The sequence below is a fragment of the Nerophis ophidion genome, linkage group LG02 (assembly GCF_033978795.1).
Source record: "Nerophis ophidion isolate RoL-2023_Sa linkage group LG02, RoL_Noph_v1.0, whole genome shotgun sequence".
Taxonomy (NCBI): domain Eukaryota; kingdom Metazoa; phylum Chordata; class Actinopteri; order Syngnathiformes; family Syngnathidae; genus Nerophis; species Nerophis ophidion.
Genome location: NC_084612.1, coordinates 62,134,117 through 62,156,322, shown reverse-complemented (window position 1 = coordinate 62,156,322; position 22,206 = coordinate 62,134,117). Strand labels below are relative to the sequence as shown.

At 40.2% G+C, this 22,206-nt stretch overlaps 1 protein-coding gene across 5 annotated transcripts in view; it reads right to left on the bottom strand.

Moving 5' to 3' along the window:
* atp2b2 (ATPase plasma membrane Ca2+ transporting 2) overlaps positions 1-22,206 on the bottom strand; it is a 342,244-nt gene that overhangs the window by 32,710 nt on the left and 287,328 nt on the right. For all 5 annotated transcript variants that reach the window (XM_061888038.1, XM_061888058.1, XM_061888049.1 and 2 more), the window contains 6 exons: positions 13,720-13,899; positions 13,554-13,641; positions 11,863-11,969; positions 11,234-11,425; positions 6,467-6,680; positions 6,175-6,386 (listed from right to left, as the gene is read on the bottom strand). In XM_061888038.1, the coding sequence (XP_061744022.1) occupies positions 6,175-6,386; positions 6,467-6,680; positions 11,234-11,425; positions 11,863-11,969; positions 13,554-13,641; positions 13,720-13,899 (993 nt within the window). The remainder of the gene's footprint in view (positions 1-6,174; positions 6,387-6,466; positions 6,681-11,233; positions 11,426-11,862; positions 11,970-13,553; positions 13,642-13,719; positions 13,900-22,206) is intronic.

Sequence of the window (22,206 nt, the reverse complement as noted above, 5' to 3'; positions counted from 1 at the left end):
GCCTTAAAAAAGTCAATAACTAATAACACTATTGATTTTAATTCATTATTATTTTTTGAGCAATGACACTTACAAACAAATCACACAAAAATAATCGGGGATCCAAAAGGGTCCTACTCATAAAAGTGTTAAAAAAATAAATTATACATTTTTTTTACTGTTTACTTTACGGTGGCAGAGGGGTTAGTGCGTCTGCCTCACAATACGAAGGTCCTGCAGTCCTGGGTTCAATTCCGGGCTGAGGATCTTTCTGTGTGGAGTTTGCATGTTCTCCCCGTGAATGCGTGGGTTCCCTCCGGGTACTCCGGCTTCCTCCCACTTCCAAAGACATGCACCTGGGGATAGGTTGATCGGCAACACTAAATTGGCCCTAGTGTGTGAATGTGAGTGTGAATGTTGTCTGTCTATTTGTGTTGGCCCTGCAATGAGGTGGCGAGTTGTCCAGGGTGTACCCCGTCTTCCGCCCGATTGTAGCTGAGATAAGCGCCAGCGCCCCCCGCGACCCCGAAAGGGAATAAGCGGTAGAAAATGGATGGATGGATGTTTACTTTTAACACAATAATCTCGAGATTAACTTCAGCTCTATCCGTCAATTATAAGTTTTATTGTTGTTTATGTTTTTTGTTTGTTCATTTTAGGCCCTTCTTTAAAAAAAAACAGCTCAGTTTTTTATATGGCAAACACAAAATATGCAACATTTTCCCCAAAAAATATGTCTAAGTGGAAAATTTAACGTGACCTGATTGGAGCCAATAATTCATAATGACATTGATTTTGATTCATTATTATTTTTTTAAAGAAAGAAACAGCCTGCGTGGCACTTTTGTGTTATTAGAGTAAACATTGCAACATTTATTTATTACATTTCACCCGTTTGCTCTTTTATACCACTTTTTATGTTTAAACATTTTTTTCAATCTTATTTTTAAAATATGCCTTGGGGGCCGTTAAAAAATTACCTGCGGGCTGCACTTTGGACACCCCCGGTTTACATGTATAACTTTCTCCGACTTTCTAAGACGTGTTTTATGCCAGTTCTTTTTCCGTTTCATTTTGTCCACCAAACTTTTAACGTTGTGCATGAACACACAAAGGTGAGTTTTGTTGAGGTTACTGACTTGTGAGGAGTGCTAATCAGACATATTTGGTCACTACAAGCTAATCGATGCTAACATGCTATTTAGGCTAGCTGTATGTACATATTGCATCATTATGCCTCATTTGTAGCTATATTTGAGCTCATTTAGTTTTCTTTAAGTCCTCTTAATTCAATTCATATCTCATGACACTGTATCTGTATGTAATATGGCTTTTATTTTTTTGCGGCTCCAGACATATTTGTTTATTTATTATTGGTCCAAAATGGCTCTTTCAACATTTTAGGTTGTCGACCCTTGACTTAGTGTCTTTATTTTTATTTCTATGATGCAAGGAGGAGGTTTTCATTAAAAAGAGGAGTGGCCACGCGTATTATTGTTTTCTCGATACCAATATTTTGGTACCGGTATCGGTATTAAAATTATTTTGATACTTTTCGGTACTTTTCGGTAATTTTCTAAATAAAGACGACCAACATTTTTTTTTTTTATTATTGGCTTTATTTTAACCAAAAACTTTACGGTTAATTAAACACATGTTTCTTATTGCAAATTTGTCCTTAAATAAAATAGTGAACGTAAAAGGAAACTTGTCTTTTAGTAGCAAGTAAATAAACAAAGACTCCTGATTTAGTCTGTTGACATATGCAGTAACATATCGGGTCATTTATCATTCTACTAATTTGTCAGAATAATTAAGGACAAGAGGTAGAAAATGAATTATTAAATCTACATTTTCATTTACTGTTAATATCTGCTTACTTTCTCTTTTAACATGTTCTATCTACACTTCTGTTAAAATATAATAATCACTTATTCTTCTGTTGTTTGATACTTTACATTAGTTTTGGATGATACCACAAATTTGGGTATAAATCCGATACCAAGTGGTTACAGGATCATACATTGGTCATATTCCAAGTCCTCATGGGTCCAGGGATGTATTTCCTGTGTTTATAAACAAAACAAAAGAAGATATTGTGATGCCAAAAAATATCAACGTATTCATACTAATTTTGACTCGAAACGCTTTTGTACTTGGTATAATTACAGTGGATGTTAAGTGTAGATCCACCAATGGCGTTTGTTTACATTGTGACGCCGGTGAGCTATCGTGTGTAATGAAGCATGTTTAGCTATTCCTCGTCCTGCAGGGATGATACTTGTAAGCAACTTACTTTATTTGTTGCCATGGAGACGAGGATGAGTGATTTAGAAGTAGCTAAAAGACTGCCGACTGCGAATGGACGTTTGCCGCTAGCTAGCTAGCCGTGTCTTAAAGCACCTCTTCCTGAGGGTGTTTCAGTGTTATAACTTCACTTTTATCTTTAGTTTTTAAGCAAAAATGCATCCGTTTTTCTTTCTCTGTCTACACACTGTGTCTGCTTGTAAGTACTCTGTGATTGTGCGCTGCCGAATATGCTCCTCTGCTCGTAAAACCAGCAATAACATGACGTTACGACAACGGGGATGCGGGACCGGTACTTTTTAGAGGCGGTATAGTACCAAATATGATACATTTGTATCGCGGTACTATACTAATACCGGTATACCGTACAACCCTAACGTGAATGTAACACCCATGATGTGCCCATGTAGGCAGTGTACTGTGGCCTTTTTTTGGATTATTCGGAGTCTTTAGGTGTATTACCATTACACAAAGGGGTGATTAGTATATTATTAACTGGCGAGAGGAGTGACCATTTTAACTATAAGACACAAATGTTCCCATGCATGTGCACATGTGTGCGTACCATGGCACTGACTTTGTGGATTTTATTTGTATCTATATTATGCAAGGGGGCGATCAGTAATAACTGGCGAGAGAAGAACTCTAAGAATGATTACTACACGTATGTTGCGTTTCTGAGCGAGCGTGCCATGGAAATTTATTTTATGGATTATTTAGACACTTTCTTTGTACCTCTATTACACAAAGTAGTGGCTATAAATAATAACTGGGGAAAGGGAAGGGATCACCCTTGATACAAATGTAGCACTTATAAATGTTTAGCGAGCACTTTTCTAATAATTTATGCAAAGCGCTATTTATTTTTAGAATGCAAGGCGGTGGTTATCAACAATAACTGGCCAGAGGAGTATTTATAAGAACATGTGACTATAGGTTCTGACTTTGCAGAGTCGTTATTTCTATTACCAAGATGGCACTTGTCTTTAACAACTGCTAATTATGTGACATTTTTCAGGTTCAATTTGAGTTTGACTTTGTGGATTATTTTGAATCTAAATATTTATTTTTATTATGCAAGGTGGAAGTTGTCAAGAATATCTAGCGGGCAGAGAGCTCACATTCAGGTTATGGCACAAATCTATCAGCCACACATGTGGGGGTTCTGAAACTTTTTTGACCTCGGGGCCCATTTTTTTACAATACATAGAGGCTAGGGGCCCATCAAAATATTAATAGAATATTTGGATGGAATCAATCTTACTCTTGATTCTACACATATTTAATAATCTAAACTACTTATGGTGTGGAAACTTGTCAAATGATATGAAACCATGCGTTGTTTAAAAATATAATTATTTTTTTTAACACATAAACCTTAGGCTTAGTTCAGGCTGATTAGAAAAGAAATACCAATATACCCTAAAAAAAGGGAACAATAGATTTACATAGTTATGTTATGCTGGAAAACAAATAAACCAACCTAACAATGAATATGTTTCTTAACCAAACCGTCAATAAAGTTTAGGTGCAAATGAAAATGCAGCGTCACCTCTTTAGTCGTAATTTTTGCGCTTTAGGAAAATTATCTATAACTTGAACTCCAGACTTTTTCTGTTTTATTGAGATTGTATTTACTGCCACAATTGTGGGCTCTAAGGTTCAATCAATCAAACAATCAATGTTTATCTATATAGCCCTAAATCACTAGTGTCTCAAAGGGCTGCACAAACCACAACGACATCCTCGGTAGAGCCCACATTAGGGCAAGTAAAACTCATCCCAGTGGAACGTCGGTGACAGTAACAATGATGAATATGTTATACTACAGTGTTAAGAAACACGGTATCAGTGTATTAGCCAGGATACCATTAGCTTTGACTTTGTAGATTATTATTAGTTTTTAATTTTTTTAATTATTAATCAAGATGGCACTTAACCTTAATAACTGGTGGAATAGCATCAGCTATAAAACAATTATATGACACATATGTAGCATTCATTCTTCAGGGTCCCTAAGGGTTTGACTTTGTGGATTATTATGAATTCTACGATATATATATTTCTGCAATTAAAGGTGGAAGTTGTCATTAATAACTGGCGGATGGAAAGATCACATTAATTACATGACACAAATGTAGCCCTAACATTTGAGTGTATGAGCGACGATACTGAGGGCTTTGACTTTGTGGACTACAAACCCCAAAAACAGTGAAGTTGGTACGTTGTGCAAATTGTAAATAAAAACAGAATAAAATGATTTGCAAATCCTTTTCAACCTAAATTCAATTGAATAGACTCATTTGGAACATTGTACAGATGAACAAGTTGATTGGGAACAGGTGGGTGCCATGATTGGGTAAACAAGCAGCTTCCTAAAAACCCATTTTCCATATGATTTGGGAAATAGTGTTAGATGCAAATATAAACGGAATATAAAGATTTGCAAATAATTTTCAACCCATATTCAGTTGAATATGCTACAAAGACAACATATTTGATGTTTAAACTGATAAACATTTTTTTTTTGCAAATAATCATTAACTTTAGAATTTGATGCCAGCAACACGTGACAAAATAGTTGGGAAAGGTGGCAATAAATACTGATAAAGTTGAGGAATGCTCATCAAACACTTATTTGTGCAGGCTAATTGGGAACAGGAGGGTGCCATGATTGGGTATGAAAACAGCTGCCCAAAAAAATGCTCAGTCTTTCACAAACAAGGATGGGGCGAGGGTCACCACTTTGTCAAGAAATGTTTGAGCAAAATAACAAGAACAACATTTCTCAACCAGCTATTGCAAGGAATTTAGGGATTCCGCCATCTACGGTCTGTCATATTATCAAAAGGTTCAGAGAATCTGCACGTAAGCAGGCGGTAATGCATCAAAAACCAACATCACCGATATCCCCTCATGGAACACTTCAGAAAACCACCGTCAGTAACTACAGTTCGTCGCTACATCTGTAAGTGCAAATTACAACTCTACTATGCAAAGTGAAAGCTATTTATCAACAACACCCAGACACGCCGCCAGTTTCGCTCATCCAAGATGGACTGATGCAAAGTGGAAAAGTGTTCCGTAATCTGACGAGTCCACAATTAAAAATTGTTTTTGGAGACTGCGGACGTCGGGTCCTCCGGAACAAAGAGGAAAAGAACCATCCAAATTGTTGTAGGCGCAAAGTTGAAAAGTTAGCATCTGTGATGGTATGGGGGTGTATTAGTGCCCAAGGCATGGGTGACTTACACGTCTGTGAAGGCACCATTAATGCTAAAAGGTACATATAGGTTTGGGAGCAACATATGTTGCCATCCAAACAACGTTATCGTGGACGCCCCTGCTTATTTTAGCAAGACAATGCCAAGCCACGTGTTACAACAGCGTAGCTTCGTAGTAAAAGACTGGACTGGCTGGCCTGTAGTCCAGACCCGTCGCCCAGTGAAAATGTGCGGTGCATTATGAAGCCTAAAATACCACAACGGAGACCCCGGACTGTGGAAGAACTTAAGCTGTACATCAAGCAAGAAAGGGAAAGAATTCCACCTGAAAAGCTTCAAAAATTGGTCTCCTCAGTTCCCAAACGTTTACTGAGTGTTGTTAAAAGGAAAGGCCATGTAACACAGTGGTAAAAATGCCACTGCTCCAACTTTTTTTCAATGCGTTGCTGCCATTTAATTCTAAGTTAACGATTATATGGGAAAAAAAAAAAAAGTTGCTCATTTTGAACAATAAATATATTGTCTTTGCAGTCTATCTAACTGAATATAGGTCGAAAAGGATTTGCGAATTATTGTATTCTGTTTTTATTTACAATTTACACAACGTGCCAATTTCATTGGTGTCGGGTTTAGTGCATCTGAAGAATGGTTGTTAGCAACTTACCTGTACAGCGAAGGTGCCAAAAACAATGGAGCAGAAGATGGGGTTCCTAAAGATGCCCTCAAAGACGTTGCGCTCGCCGTGTATCTTGCGGGCGTTGATCTCATTAAAGAGCTGCATCATGACGAAGGTGTTGAAGATGATGGTGTAGTGCTCCGACGGAGGAGCATGGAGAGGCGCGTTGCGGCCGCTGTCGATGTCGAATATCTGCTCACCTGCGGATGAGAACATTCACTAATTTAAGAGCGGGAAGTAGCGTGAGGAACAAAGCAGAAGTCAAAAGTGGAGTTCATACCGACGAAGAGAAGAAGAAAGATGATGATGAGCTGATAGACTCCATGGCCCAGAATGTTCTTAGTCATGGTGCTGGAGATGAGGGGCTTGTTGCGTCCGTACGGCTTCCTCCTGAGCAGAGACTCTGTGGGCGGCTCGGTGGCCAGCGCCAGGGAGGCGAAGGTGTCCATGATCAGGTTGACCCACAACATCTGCACCGCCTTCAGGGGGGAATCCTGCAGGCCAAAAGTTGAAGTTAAAAGTTAGAATGTCTGGTGAAATTCGTCCTTTGAAATTTGTCCTTTGAACTCACAACCGACCGATCTAAGGGCGGACTTTCTAACCCAGGGGTGTCAAACTCATTTTAGCTCAGGGGCCGCATGGAAGGAAATCTATTCCCAAGTGGGCCAGAATGTTAAAATCATGGCATGATAACTTAAAGGGGAACATTATCACCAAACCTATGCAAGCGTCAATATATACCTTGATGTTGCAGAAAAAAGACCATGTATTTTTTTAACCGATTTCCGAACTCTAAATGGGTGAATTATGGCAAATGCAGTCCTGGGTTCAAATCCAGGCTCGGAATCTTTCTGTGTGGAGTTTGCATGTTCTCCCGTGAATGCGTGGGTTCCCTCCGGGTACTCCGGCTTCCTCCCACCTCCAAAGACATGCACCTGGGGATAGGTTGATTGGCAACACTAAATTGGCCCTAGTGTGTGAATGTGAGTGTGAATGTTGTCTGTCTATCCGTGTTGGCCCTGCGATGAGTGGCGACTTGTCCAGGGTGTACCCCGCCTTCCGCCCGATTGTAGCTGAGATAGGCGCCAGCGCCCCCCGCGATCCCAAAAAGGGAATAAGCGGTAGAAAATGGATGGATGGATGAATGCCTTTCTGTTTATCGGTCTTTTAGCGATGACGTCAGAATGTGACGTCACCGGGGTAACACACCCGCCATATTCATTTTTACATTACAAACACCGGGTCTCAGCTCTGTTATTTTCCGTTTTTTTGACTATTTTTTGGAACCTTGGAGACATCATGCCTCGTCGGTGTGTTGTCGGAGGGTGTAACAACACTAACAGGGAGGGATTCAAGTTGCACCACTGGCAAGAAATCTGCCGCCAGACCCCCATTGAATGTACCAAAGTGTCTTCACATTTGACCGGCGATGCTAAGACAGACATGGCACAGAGATGTATGGATAACCTGCGGATGCATTTGCAACCATTAAGTCAACGAAATCACAAAGGTGAGTTTTGTTGATGTTGTTGACTTATGTGCTAATCAGACATATTTGGTCACATCATGACTGCCAGCTAATCAATGTTAACATGCTACGCTAATCGATGCTAACATGCTATTTACGCTAGCTGTATGTACAATTGAAACTAGATACCCACATTTAATGCGAAACAAACACTTACCGATCGACGGATTTAAGTTGCTCCAGTGTCACAAGATGCGAAAGTCCTGATCGTTTGGTCTGCACATTTTACCGGCAATGCTAATAAGGCAGCCATGCTATGGGCCACTTCATTAGGTACACCCAAGCTACGGCCGAATAGCGTCAATAGCTATTCGCTCAATAGCTTCAATTTCTTCTTCAATTTCGTTTTCGGTATCAGCCTCCATACTCCGACCATCTGTTTCAATACATGCGTAATCTGTTGAATCGCTTAAGTCGCTGAAATCCGAGTCTGAATCCGAGCTAATGTCGCTATATCTTGCTGTGGTAACCGCCATGTTGTTTGTATTGGCAGCACTGTATGACATCACAGGGAAATGGATAGTGGTTTCGAAGATAGCGAAAATAAGGCACTGTAAAGCTTTATTTAGGGATATTCCGGGACCGGTAAAATTTTGAAAAAAAATTCAAAAAATACAAGAAGCCACTGGGAACTGATTTTTATTGTTTTTAACCCTTTTGAAATTGTGATAATGTTCCCCTTTAAAAATGTTGTTGTTTTACATTGGCCAAAAATAGAACAAGCACATTCTGAAAACGTACAAATCACAAATAATCCTCTGTACAAAACACTTCAAGTTTGTGGAAAAGTCTGAGAAATCACAATGAGCTTAGACTTGATCTCAGTGTGTCTACAAAGCCAGGATTAAACTTTAAGTCAAAGTCTTTCCGTATTGGAACAAAAACACAACATGTAAACTCTTCTCGGTAACAAATACATCCTTTGTTATGTCCAGAAACGGAGGTAAAAACTATTCAAAAGGGTTACGTTTTTCTCGTTTTTGACAGACACGTTATGGGGGAGTATGGTAGACATAAAACGGCAGGTTTTAAGTTTCATTTGAGTCGAGGGCGAGGAGCTGCAACCAGGCTTTACTTTGTACTTCTTGCTAGTCCTAACAGAATTGCTGTTGTGACATCCAGTGGACACGTTTAGAACAGCAGTCTATTTCATTACAAAAAAAAAATACGGCACATTTTAAACTTGGCAAACTCATCATGCGGGCCGGATAAAAGCTGTCCGGGGGCCTGATCCGGCCCGCGGGCCGTACGTTTGACACCCCTGCTCTAACCGAAAAGCCACTGAGTCGCCCTAGTGCAGGGGTAGGGAACCTATTGCTCTCGAGCCAGATGTGGCTCTTTTGATGACTGCATCTGGCTCTCAGATAAATCTTAGCTGACGTTGCCTAACATGATAAGTAATGAATAATTCCGCTGGTAATCACAGTGTTAAAAATAACGTTCAAAATATAAAACATTCTCATGCATTTGAATCCACCCATCCGTTTCTATCGCACCTGTTCAAGAAGTCGCATTAAAGGTCAATAGTATTTTACTTATTACTGGTTAGCTTCAGAATAACAATGTTAATAAAAAAAATAAGAGATACACATATTTTTTTTTTGTTGTAATCAGGGAAAGTCCAAATAAAAGAGGAGGCGTAGGATTGTCTTGTCAGAGCGTGGGACGACACGTCTCTGTTTCATTCCTTGCTTCTTGTCTGCTTAATAGATGTCATCAGTGTTTGAACCTGACAGTTGTATTCAGTCTTAAAAATAATATATGGCTCTCACGAAAATACATTTTAAATACCGTATTTTTTGGACTATAAGTCGCAGTTTTTTTTTCATAGTTTGGCCGGGGGTGCGACTTACACTCAGGAGCGACATATGTGTGAAATTATTAACACATTACCTTAAAATATCAAATCATATTATTTAGCTTATTCACGTGAGAGACTAGACGTACAATATTTCCTCAGATTTAGCAATTAGGGGTGACAGATTGTTTGGTAAACATATAGCACAGGGGTCGGCAACCTGCGGCTCTTTGACCACTCTAATGTAACTTAGCCGCATACTTGCCGACCGCCCAGAGAAGTACGGTAGATTTCCAAATTTCAGTGTCTCTATCAGAAATCACCCAGAAATCAACTTTGAGGGCGTGCCATGATATCAATTCCTCTAACACCCTTTCTACATGTCATCGCGTCAGGATTCTCAACATGCTATCTACATTTTGGATGCGACCTCTATCTGAACGCATACGCAACTGCAAGGCATACTTGCTCAACAGCCATACTGGTCACACTGAGGGTTGTGATATAAACAACTTTAACACTCTTACTAATAGGCACCACACTGTGAACCCACACCCAACAAGAATGACAAACACATTTCGGGAGAACATCCTCACTATAACACAACATAAACACGACAGAACAAATACCCAGAATCCCATCTATCCCTGACTCTTCTACATTATACACCCCCACCCACCTCAACCCCCGCACGGAGCGGTGGAGGGGGGTGTATAATGTGGCCCGGAAGAGTCAGGGATAGTGTGGATGTTCTCCTGAAATGTGTTTGTCATTCTTGTTTGGTGTGGTTTCACAGTCTGGTGCATATTAGTAAGAGTGCTAAAGTTGTTTAAACGGCCACCATCAGTGTGACCTGTATTGCTGTTGAATAGGGATGCCTTGCAGTCTCTTACGTGTGTCTGCAATAGCCTCGTCAAACAATTATTTGGGCTGGCAAGCTATTTGTACAAGCTTTAGGGGGCGCTAGCGGTAGTGCCAACATTGTACGCCCTTAATATTGTTCGTTGGGTGAACACCAGCGTATATTCGAGAGAATAATTACTCTGAATTTCGGGAGTCTCCCGGGAAAATTGGGAGGGTCGGCAGGTGTGAGGCTGTCAAGCGGCATTCATATAAAACTCGTGGGACGCACTAACATTACATTTTCATATTAAGGTGCGGGCCGCGTGTCTGAGACCCCTGGTTTATACATAGCACAAAGCAAAAATAAACTCTGTATGGAGTATTATTTCATAATAAAAGTTATGTGGCTCCAATTGTTTTCTTTATTTTGTGAAACGGGTCAAAATGGCTCTTTGAGTGGTAAAGGTTGCCGACTTTGGTATAGCATGATCTATATGTTATAGTTATTTGAATGACTTACCATAATATGTTACGTTAACATACCAGGGACCTTCTCAGTTACGTACACTTATTCAGCCTATTCTTTATTTATTTTAAATTGCCTTTCAAATGTCTATTCTTGGTGTTGGGTTTTATCAAATACATTTCCGCAAAAATGCGACTTATACTCCAGTGCGACTTACATATGTTTTTTCACTTCTTTATTATGGATTTTCGGCAGGTGCGACTTATACTCAGGTGCGACTTATACTCCGAAAAATACGGTATTTGGCTTTCATGGCTCTCTCAGCCAAAAATGTTCCCGACCCCTGTCTTAGTGGTTAGAAATTCAACGTCGTGACGTCACCGTCCCTAAACGGTCCGCACCGTGCGCTCACCTGTGTGATGCAGGCGCCCGTGAACGCCACGATGACGGCGACGACGTTGACGGTGAGCTGGAACTGCAGGAACTTGGAGATGCTGTCGTAGACGTTGCGGCCCCACATCACCGCCTTGACGATGCTGCTGAAGTTGTCGTCGGTGAGGATGATGTCCGACGCCTCCTTGGCCACGTCGGTACCCGCGATACCCTTGGCGGAGCGAGAACAAAACAACCGGCTGCAGTCACCAGAAAATGATCAGAGACTTCATATTGCTGGGGGAAATTGGGTCATTCTTCCCCCATGCTGCTTGGTTAGTCATAGGGCATTTATTTTGGAGTGTATAGTAAGTAATCGCGCGGATGAGCTCATTTAGGGACAATGGCTGCTCATCAGCAGAGCGTCAATACAACAAGATGGATTACAGAGACAATGCTCGTCCGTGGCATGAGTAATCCACTGCAGTCATGGCATGTGTCCTATCCTCCACTAGGGGGAGCTCATCCTCTACTCAGATGGCATACTGCAGAGGTACAAGAAATGCATCTGCAGGTGTGGAGTAATATCTGTCTTCCATGAAGGTGAAGGAATACTTTGTGAGTAAAAAAAAAATAGATGAATAAATACAAAAATAACATGTTGGTTACCATGGCGAAGCCCACATCAGCTTTCTTCAGGGCTGGACCGTCATTGGTGCCATCCCCTGTCACGGCCACTACCTGCCTTTGCTCTACTATCGTGCTGTCAATAATGCCTGTAAAACACACACACACACACACACACACACACACACACACACACAAAGGTTATCATTTGGAATGGGGACCAAGTTTTTGATCATGACCTGACTTATACACGTCTTTAAATCTCTGGATTGATGAAGTAATGTGCTGATCATTCTTATATATATATATATATATATATATATATATATATATATATATATATATATATATATATATATATATATACATACGTAATATTAATATACATATCTATATATATATATATATATATATACATAATATACATATACATATATAAAGTGGGGCAAAAAAGTATTTAGTCAGCCACCGATTGTGCAAGTTCTCCCACTTAAAATGATGACAGAGGTCTGTAATTTTCATCATAGGTACACTTCAACTGTGAGAGACAGAATGTGAAAAAAAATCCAGGAATTCACATTGTAGGAATTTTAAAGATTGTATTTGTAAATGATGGTGGAAAATAAGTATTTGGTCTACCATTCAAAGCTCTCACTGATGGAAGGAGGTTTTGGCTCAAAATCTCACGATACATGGCCCCATTCATTCTTTCCTTAACACAGATCAATCGTCCTGTCCCCTTAGCAGAAAAACAGCCCCAAAGCATGATGTTTCCACCCCCATGCTTCACAGTAGGTTTGGTGTTCTTGGGATGCAACTCGGTATTCTTCTTCCTCCAAACACGACAAATTGAGTTTATACCAAAATGGATACATGGATGATACAGCAGAGGATTGGGAGAATGTCATGTGGTCAGATGAAACCAAAATAGAACTTTTTGGTATAAACTCAACTCGTCGTGTTTGGAGGAAGAATAATACTGAGTTGCATCCCAAGAACACCAAACCTACTGTGAAGCATGGGGGTGGAAACATCATGTTTTGGGGCTTTTTTTCTGCTAAGGGAGACAGGACGATTGATCCGTGTTGAGGAAAGAATGAATGGGGCCATGCATCGTGAGATTTTGAGCCAAAACCTCCTTCCATCAGTAAGAGTTTTGAATGGTTGACCAAGTACTTATTTTCCGCCATAATTTACAAATAAATTATTAAAAATTCCTACAATGTGAATTCCTGGATATTTTTTCACATTCTGTCTCTCACAGTTGAAGTGTACCTATGATGAAAATTACAGACGTCTGTCATCATTTTAAGTGGGAGAACTTGCACATTCGGTGGCTGACTAAATACTTTTTTTGCCCCACTGTGTATATATATATATATATATATATATATATTATGTAGTCCGCTTTCGGCCCCCGGCCAAATTTTTTAAACCCAATGCGGCCTCTGATTGACTAACACATTTTAAGAGGGGAGCCAAACGACTTGTCTTTAAGCGAGTCGGAGCTTTTCTTTCGGGCATTCACGCATATCCGTGACACAGCCACGACACATACAGACAGCGCTCAGACTAAAAGTGTCTTTAAATATGTTTGCAATTTTTTTTTTTTTTTTTTTTATACAAAAAAAGATGGAGTTTATGTAAAAAAAAAAAAATGTGCTTGTTTAAAAATGGAAAATTTGAAGGTTTTTTTTTTTTTTTTTTGGGCTTAATAGCAAACAGCTCATCACCTTTGACCAGCGTGTGCTTGTCTGTGGGGGAAGATCTGGCGAGGACGCGAAGTTTTGGCCAAACTTTGTCGATCCGCTCCTGTTCCACCTGAAACAGAGGCACAAAAGAAGTGATATACGAGTGACACCTCGTCTTCTATTCCAAGGTGGCAGTTCTCTGCAGCACCTCTCCTTTCTCGTTGCGGATCCTCCGGTTGAATTCTTTCCCGTCGATGCAGAGGAAGTCCTCTCCGGGATGGATGATGCCGCACTTGATGGCGATGGCCCTCGCCGTGTTGATGTTGTCCCCGGTCACCATACGCACCGTGATGCCCGCACGCTGGCACTTCTGAATGGCATCTGGCACCTATACAAGAACAGAACAGATATTTTTTGTCTTCGGAGTGTGTTCGAAACTACTACCAATTGCCTCCAAGGCCAAAAATGGTCGAGACATTTGTGACACTCTTGAAAATATGCTGTAGTAAACATACAAAACCCAAAACCAGTGACGTCGGCATATTGTGTAAATGGAGAATAAAAACAGAATACAAGGATTTGCAAATCCTTTTCAACTTATATGCAATCGAATGGACTGCAAAGACAAGATATTTAATGTTCGAACTGGAAAACATTGTTATTTTTTGCAAATTTGGGATTTGAAGCCTGCAACGTGTTTCGAAAAAGCTGGCACAAGTGGCAAAAAAAACTGAGAATGTTGAGGAATGCTCATCAAGCACTTATTTGTAACATCCCACCAGTTAATGGGTAAATTGGGAACATATTGGTGCCATGTTTGGGTATACAAACAGATTCCATGAAATGCTCAGTCACTCACAAACAAGCATGGGGCGAGGGTCCCCACTTTGTGGATAACACCGTCCAACACATTAAGCACAACATTTCTCAACAAGCTATTGCAAGGAATTTAGGGATTTCACCATCTACGGTCCATAATACCATCAAAATGTTCAGATAATCTAGAGAAATCACTGCACGTAAGCGATGATACTATGGACCTGCATCAAAAAGCGACATCAGTGTGTAAAGGATATCACCACATGGGCTGAGGAAAACATCAGAAAACCTCTGTCAGTAACTACAGTGTGTCGATACATCTGTAAGTGCAAGTTAAAACTCTGCTATTCGAAGCGAAGCCATTTATCAACAACACCCAGAAACACCCAAGCTCATCTAAGATGGACTGATGGAAAAGTGTTCTGTAGTCTGACAAGTTCACATTACAAATAGTTTTTTGGAAACTGTGGATGTTGTGTCCTCCGGAACAAAGAGGAAAAGAACATATGGATTGTTATAGGCACAAAGTTCAAAAGCCAGCATCTGTGATGGTATGTGGGTGTATTAGTGCCCAAGGCATGGGTAAATTAGACATCTGTGAAGGCACCATCAATGTTGAAAGGTACATACAGAATTTGGAGCAACCTACAGAATGTTGCAATCCAAGCAACTTTATCATGGACGCCCTTGCTTATTTCAGCAAGACAATGCCAAGCCACGTGTTACAACAGCGTGGCTTCTTAGTAAAATAGTGCGGATACAAGACTGGCCTGCCTGTGGTCCATAATATCATCAAAATGTTCAGATAATCTAGTGAAATCACTGCACGTAAGCGATGATATTATGGACCTGCATCAAAAAGCGACATCAGTGTGTAAAGGATATCACCACATGGGCTGAGGAAAACTTCAGAAAACCACTGTCAGTAACTACGGTGTGTCGATACATCTGTAAGTGCAAGTTAAAACTCTACAATGCAAAGCGAAAGCCATTTATCAACAACACCCAGAAACACCCAAGCTCATCTAAGATGGACTGATGGAAAAGTGTTCTGTAGTCTGACAAGTTCACATTACAAATAGTTTTTTGGAAACTGTGGATGTTGTGTCCTCCGGAACAAAGAGGAAAAGAACATCTGGATTGTTATAGGCACAAAGTTCAAAAGCCAGCATCTGTGATCGTGTGGGGGTGTATTAGTGCCCAAGGCATGGGTAACTTAGACATCTGTGAAGGCACCATTAATGTTGAAAGGTACATACAGAATTTGGAGCAACCTACAGAATGTTGCAATCCAAGCAACTTTATCATGGACGCCCCTGCTTATTTCAGCAAGACAATGCCAAGCCACGTGTTACAAAAGCGTGGCTTCGTAGTAAAATAGTGCGGGTACAAGACTGGCCTGCCTGTGAGTCCACATTTCAAATAGTTTTTGGACACTGTGGACGTGGTGTCCTCCAGGCCAAAGAGGAACAGAACCATCCGGATTGTTATAGGCGCAAAGTTCAAAAGCCAGCATCTGTGATGGTATGGGGGTGTATTAGTGCCCAAGGCATGGGTAACTTAGACCTCTGTGAAGGCACCATTAATGCTGAAAGATGCATAAAGGTTTTGGAGCAACAAATGTTGCCATCCAAGCAACGTTATAATGGACGCCCCTACTTATTTCAGCAAGACAATGCCAAGCCAGTTCAGAGCTCATCTGTATTTACCATTCACAGTCTTTATGTCTTAATTAATGTGTCTTAAATTTTCTATGCATTCTGAGTCAAAAAATATGTCTATACATAAGGTTTGTGAATGATGAACAACATTCCAAAAAAGCTAAATTCCTCTTTAATTGTAAAAAATAGTCCTGTATTTAATATTGCACAATCATCGCACATCCATATCTCAGTAGATTTTGCCAAATTGTGTGTCAAACTCTATCCATTTTTTGACTAAATATGCCAATTCCAAGCAAATATTTAAAGCCATATCTGGCTAAGTTACGTGCAAGAAGGTCAAAATATGGATCTTTTTTGTCGCAGGCTAGAAAGGTGCATGGAACACGTTGTACATTATGCAGTGCTCACAGCTCTCTGCTGCCAGTGTGTGTGCGTGCGTGTGTGTGTGTGTGTGTGTGTGTGTGCGTGTGTGTGTGTGTGTGTGTGTGTGTGTGCATGCGTGTTCTTGTATTTCTTTCCTTCTTGAGACATCAACAAGGAAAAGTACCTTCTATATATGTGAACAAGTTAGGACATAAATCATGGTTCCTTTCCATTGCATCTAATAGAGAATGTCTCATTTGCACTCCCGGTGGTGAAATCTTATAAAATAACAAGCGTGTGTAAAAATTTGAAGTGCTCCCCCTCTAGCCAACATATGTAATAACAAGTGTGTGTATGAAATTGAAATGCGCCCCGTTTGGCCAAAATTAATTGAACAAATAAAATGAATGTGTATATAGAGACATACTGTAATAACTTGAAGTAAATAAAAAAGAATAAAAAAACAATTAAAAAAAATAACTAAAAGCAGTTTTTTTCTCACAATGTGTCGACTTCTTTCTTATAAAATTGGGAACAATTGCTCATAATATTTCTGTAACTGTAGAGGGAGATGGGGCTAGCGCTGCGTGCAGGAGCAAAGGTCACCACCTCTGTCCATGGTGCTGAGGACAAACCACCATCAGACGGGGGCGTGGCAGTGCTGACGGCAAAACCCAGCTGGCAGGAGATTAGATTTCCCGGGTGATACGTGTTAATCTAATCATCTGTTGTCTTAAACAGTAAGTAGCGGGGAGCAGGAGGGGACAGAGGATACGGACGTGACTGAAGAGTCACGTTCTGCGGGAGAAAGACTTGGAGAAAAATCTATGCAGATTAAAAATTTTGGCCAACTTTGCACGCCTGGCTCTTGTGAAGTGTCTGGGGTGAAACCGCTTGGAAGCAACTTCCACAGGAAAATTGCAATATTTTCTCGCAAAATTATCACTTTTTTTAATGTACAATTATTACTTTTTAATGCAAAATTGTGACATCTGTCGTATAAAATTCGTACTTTTTCACAATATTGCGATTTTTTGTTGTTGTTCTTGTAAAATAGTGACATTTATTGAGTAAAATGATTACTTTTTTTCATAATTTTGCCAAGTAAATTATCAACTATCAATGTAATATTGCCAAAATTTGAAAGATTTCTTACTAAATTGTGACTTTTGTCATGTAAAATTACGACTGTTTTCATAAATTTGGCAACATTTTAGGCTTTACTTGCAAAATTGCGACTGTTATTGAGTAAAATTCCAACTTTTATCATAAAATTGCACAAATGTTCGCTTTTTCTTGTACAACTTTGACTTGTGTTGAGTAAAAATCACGACTTTTATCATAATACTGCTAAAATTATACGTTTTTCCGGTGAAGTTGTGAACTTTTTCTTGTGAAATTCCAACTAATGTTTCACAACAAGCTTTTTTATGTTTGCATAGTTTGTATACATTATTAATGTTGTAAATACAAATTTATATATATCTAGAAAGGGAGGTCCTAAAGAGGCAGGCATTTTTGCACAGGTCTCAAGAAGGTAAGAAATACGAGAATGTGTGTGTGTGTGTGTGTGTGTGTGTGTGTGTGTGTGTGTGTGTGTGTGTGTGTGTGTGTGGTAGAACTGAGAGATATTATGTATATCGAGATGGATGTCCTCCTCTTTGGCAATGGCCAGTGTGGGCGAGCTGTGCTCTCCAAACCCACACATAAACAAACGTGTGTCGGTGCAGCCGCGCTCCACGGAGGCAGGGAGGAATATGCGTATACGTTTGACTCCCGAGTCACTTGGGCATGTTCCACATACACGCTAGGCTTTTACACACTCCCAGAACTCCACCAAACGAAGCCTCTCATGCATGTAAACATGAGGGATTGGAATCATCTGAAGAGACTTGTCATTTTGCTTCAGATAAAATAAACTGCTGTTCCAGTTTTTGGTTGTGAACTGAGGGTGTCTTGGTCCGATATTGAAGTCGGATATCAGTCCAATACCATCATCCAATTACACTATATTGCCAAAAGTATTTGGCCACCTGCCTTGACTCACATATGAACTTGAAGTGCCATCCTATTCCTAACCCATAGGGTTCCACATGATGTCGGTCCACCTTTTGCAGCTATTACAGCTTCAATTCTTCTGGGAAGGCTGTCCACAAGGTTGCGGAGTGTGTTTAAAGGAATTTTCCACCATTCTGCCAAAGGCGCATTGGTGAGGTCACACACCGATGTTGGTCGAGAAGGCCTGGCTCTCAGTCGCCGTTCTGATTCAATCTAAAGGTGTTCTATCGGGTTCAGGTCAGGACTCTGTGCAGGCCAGTCAAGTTCATCCACACCAGATGTCTTTATGGACCTTGCTTTGTGCACTGGCGTATGGAATTGTCCAAAATATTTTGGTATCCTGGAGCAGTGGTCCCCAACCTTTTTGTAGCTGCGGACCGGTTAACGCTTGATAATCTGGCCCGTGGCCCGGCGGGGGGTGGGGGTTGTTTGGGGGGATTTTTATTTTATTTTATTTTATTTATTTATTTATTTATTTTGTCATGAAAAAGGGAGGGTTTTTTTGTTTAGTGCACTAATTGTAAGTGTATCTTGTGTTTTTTATATTGATTTAAAAATTAAAAAAAAATAATAACAAAAATATATATACATATATACATATATATATAAATAATAATAAAAAATTATTCCGCAGCCCGATACCAATTGAGCCGCGGTCCCGGTTGGGGACCACTGTCCTAGAGCATTTAAAGTTCTGTTAGACTTGCATGGCATATTGTTGCCGGATTCGGCCCTCAGTGGATGCGTCAGCAAAAACACAGCAAAAGGTAAGACCTAAGGAATTTATCAACTCAAATCAGGCTAGGACAAAAACACTGGTGTAAATAGAAAAGGCAAATAAAAGCACTAGCATGGAAAGCTTGGTAAAACTAACCGAAACACAAACACTTGGCACGAAGGCACAAAAAAGGAAACACAAAACAACTAGCGTGAAAGCTAGGAATAAAATAAAACTTAGCGTGAGAGCTTGCGAAATCGAGAGTGAGAGACAAGTCATAAGCAGTTGTATGAGAACAAACCAAGATCCGACAATGAGTGAACAGAAAAGGCTGGCTTATAAAGGGTGGTGATTAGTAAAGACAGGTATGCTGGAACCGAGAGTAGCAGCTGAACTAATGAGTAACCATAGTAACAGACTAACACAGGAAATAACAGGGTCAAACGGAGAATGAAAACCAAGATGGAAAAATAAACAATGATATGTGAAGATCCGAGAAACGGATCTTAACAAGTTCCTTTCACTGGAACTAGGGGGCCAAGCCCAAATCACGAAAAACCACCGCACACCATAATTCCTCCTCCAACAAATTTCACAGTCCGAAATGTAGCGTTCTCCTGGCAACTTCCAAACCCAGACTCGTCCTTCAGAGTTCCCGAGAGCGGCCCATTCTTTCACAAATGTTTGTAGAAACAGTCTTCATGCCCAAGTGCTTGATTTTATACCCCTGTGGCCAACTGATCATTTGGATGGGTGGCCAAATACTTTGGGCAATACAGTATGTCGGCTTGCATCTAAAATTTCCGATATAAGCTTTGATACAAGCAGTCCTGCAATGAGTTTACTTGTGCAGAGCTGGACAGCGATTTAACATCGACATGTCCTTTTATTATAAGCACACAAAGTTGATCTCTTGTATTTTAGTCCATCCGCTCGAATGCAGCTGAGACAGGCTCCAGCAGCCCCTGCGACCAAGGAAAGGACAAGCGGTAGAAAATGGATGGCATTTACAAAAAGTACACAATAGGCTATTAGGATCCAGCAGCTACACAACAGCTAAGCGCACAATAGCACACAAGCTAAACATACGTAACAGGTATCCCTAATTGAACAACCATTCAACGTCAATCTAAAGACAGCATATGTCTATTATAGATGGGTAATAATAAATAGGTAAGTATTTTAAATACCTACCAGTGTTCTGTTTAACTTACCAGATCAAGCCTTTTCTAACATTCCACACGACAAAATAATAAAAGTATGTACAAATCCCAAAACCAGTTAAGTTGGCATTTTGTGTAAATGGCAAATAAAAACAGAATACAATGATTTGCAAATCTTTTTCAACCTATATTCAATTGAAGAGACTGCAAAGACAAGATCCTTAATGTTTAAACTGGAAACATTGTTTCAAAAAAGATGGCACAAGTTGGAAAAAACAACTGATAAAGTTGAGGAATGCTCATCAAACACTTATTCGGAACATACCACAGGTGAACAGGTGAATTGGGAGCAGGTCGGGTGCCATGATTGGGTATAAAAGCAGCATCCGTGAAATGCTCAGTCATTCACTAACAAGGATGGAGCGGGGGTCACCACTTTGTGATCAAATGTGTGAGCAAATTGTCCAACAGTTCAAGAACAAAATTTCTCAACCAGCTATTGCAAGGAATTCTGGGCTCTCACCATCTACAGGCCGTAATATCATCAAAAGTTTCATCAGATTGGGAGTTCTCTGGAAAATATGGAGAAATCACTGCACGTTAGCGATGATCTTACGTGCATTCGATCCTTTAGGCAGTACTGCATCAAAAAACGACATCGGTGTGTAAAGGATATCACCACATGGGCTTAGGAACACTTCAGAAAAACACTGTCAGTAACTACAGTTGGTCGCTACACATCTGTAAGTCCAGGTTAAAACTCTACTATGCAAAGCAATAACCATTTACCAACAACGCCCGGAAATGCCGCCGGCTTTGCTGGGCCTGAGCTCATCTAAGATGGACTGATGCAAAGTGGGAAAAGCATCCTGTGGTCTGACGAGTCCACATTTTAAAATATTTTTGGAAACTGTGGATGTCTTGTCTTCCGGAACGAAGAGAAAAATAACCATCCGGATTGTTATAGGTGCAAAGTTGAAAAGCCAGCATCTGTGATGGTATGGGGGTGTATTAGTCCCCAAGGCATGGGTAACTTACACATCTGTGAAGGCACTATTTATACTGAAAGATGCATACAGGTTTTGGAGCAACATATGTTGCCATTTAAGCAACGTTGTCATGGACGCCCCTGCTTATTTCATTGAGACAATGCCAAGCCATGTGTTATAACAGCGTGGCTTCATAGTAAAATAGTGCAAGTACTAGATTGGCCTGTATGTAGTCCAGATCTGTCTCCCATTGAAAATGTGTAGCGCAATATGAATAGCCTAAAATACCACAATGGAGACCCAAGACTGTTGAACAACTTAAGCTGTACATCAAGCAAGAATGGGAAAGAATTCCACCTGAAAAGCTTCAAACTTTGGTCTCCTCAGTTCCCAAACGTTTACTGATTGTTGTTACAAGGAAAGGCCATGTAACACAGTGGTAAACATTCCCCTGTGCCAACTATTTTGCAATGTGTTACTGCCATTAAATTCTAAGTTAATGATTAATTGCCCAAAAAAAAAATTCAGTTTCTCAGTTCGAACATTAAATATCTTATCTTCGCTGTCTATTCAATTGAATATAAGTTGAAAAGGATTTGGAAATCATCATATTCTGTTTTTATTTACGAATTACACAACGTGACAACTTCACTGGTTTTGGGTTTTGTACAATGATTTGTGCTGACATTAGTAACCGCACTAACTAACCGCACCAAAGTGTGCACCGAGTGTCTTTTTAAAAATGTTTGCCCGGCCCGAAGTACAGAACCAAGTGTGAACGCTGCCTTTAGTGAAGGATAAATTTGTCGAACAAATCAAAATGTTCTTGCAGTTCCACGTTCTTCACCTGGTTATCAAGCTACCAGGCTCCCAACTGCCTTATTGTCATCCCTGCCCCACTTCTTTCTTGTCCCACGACTA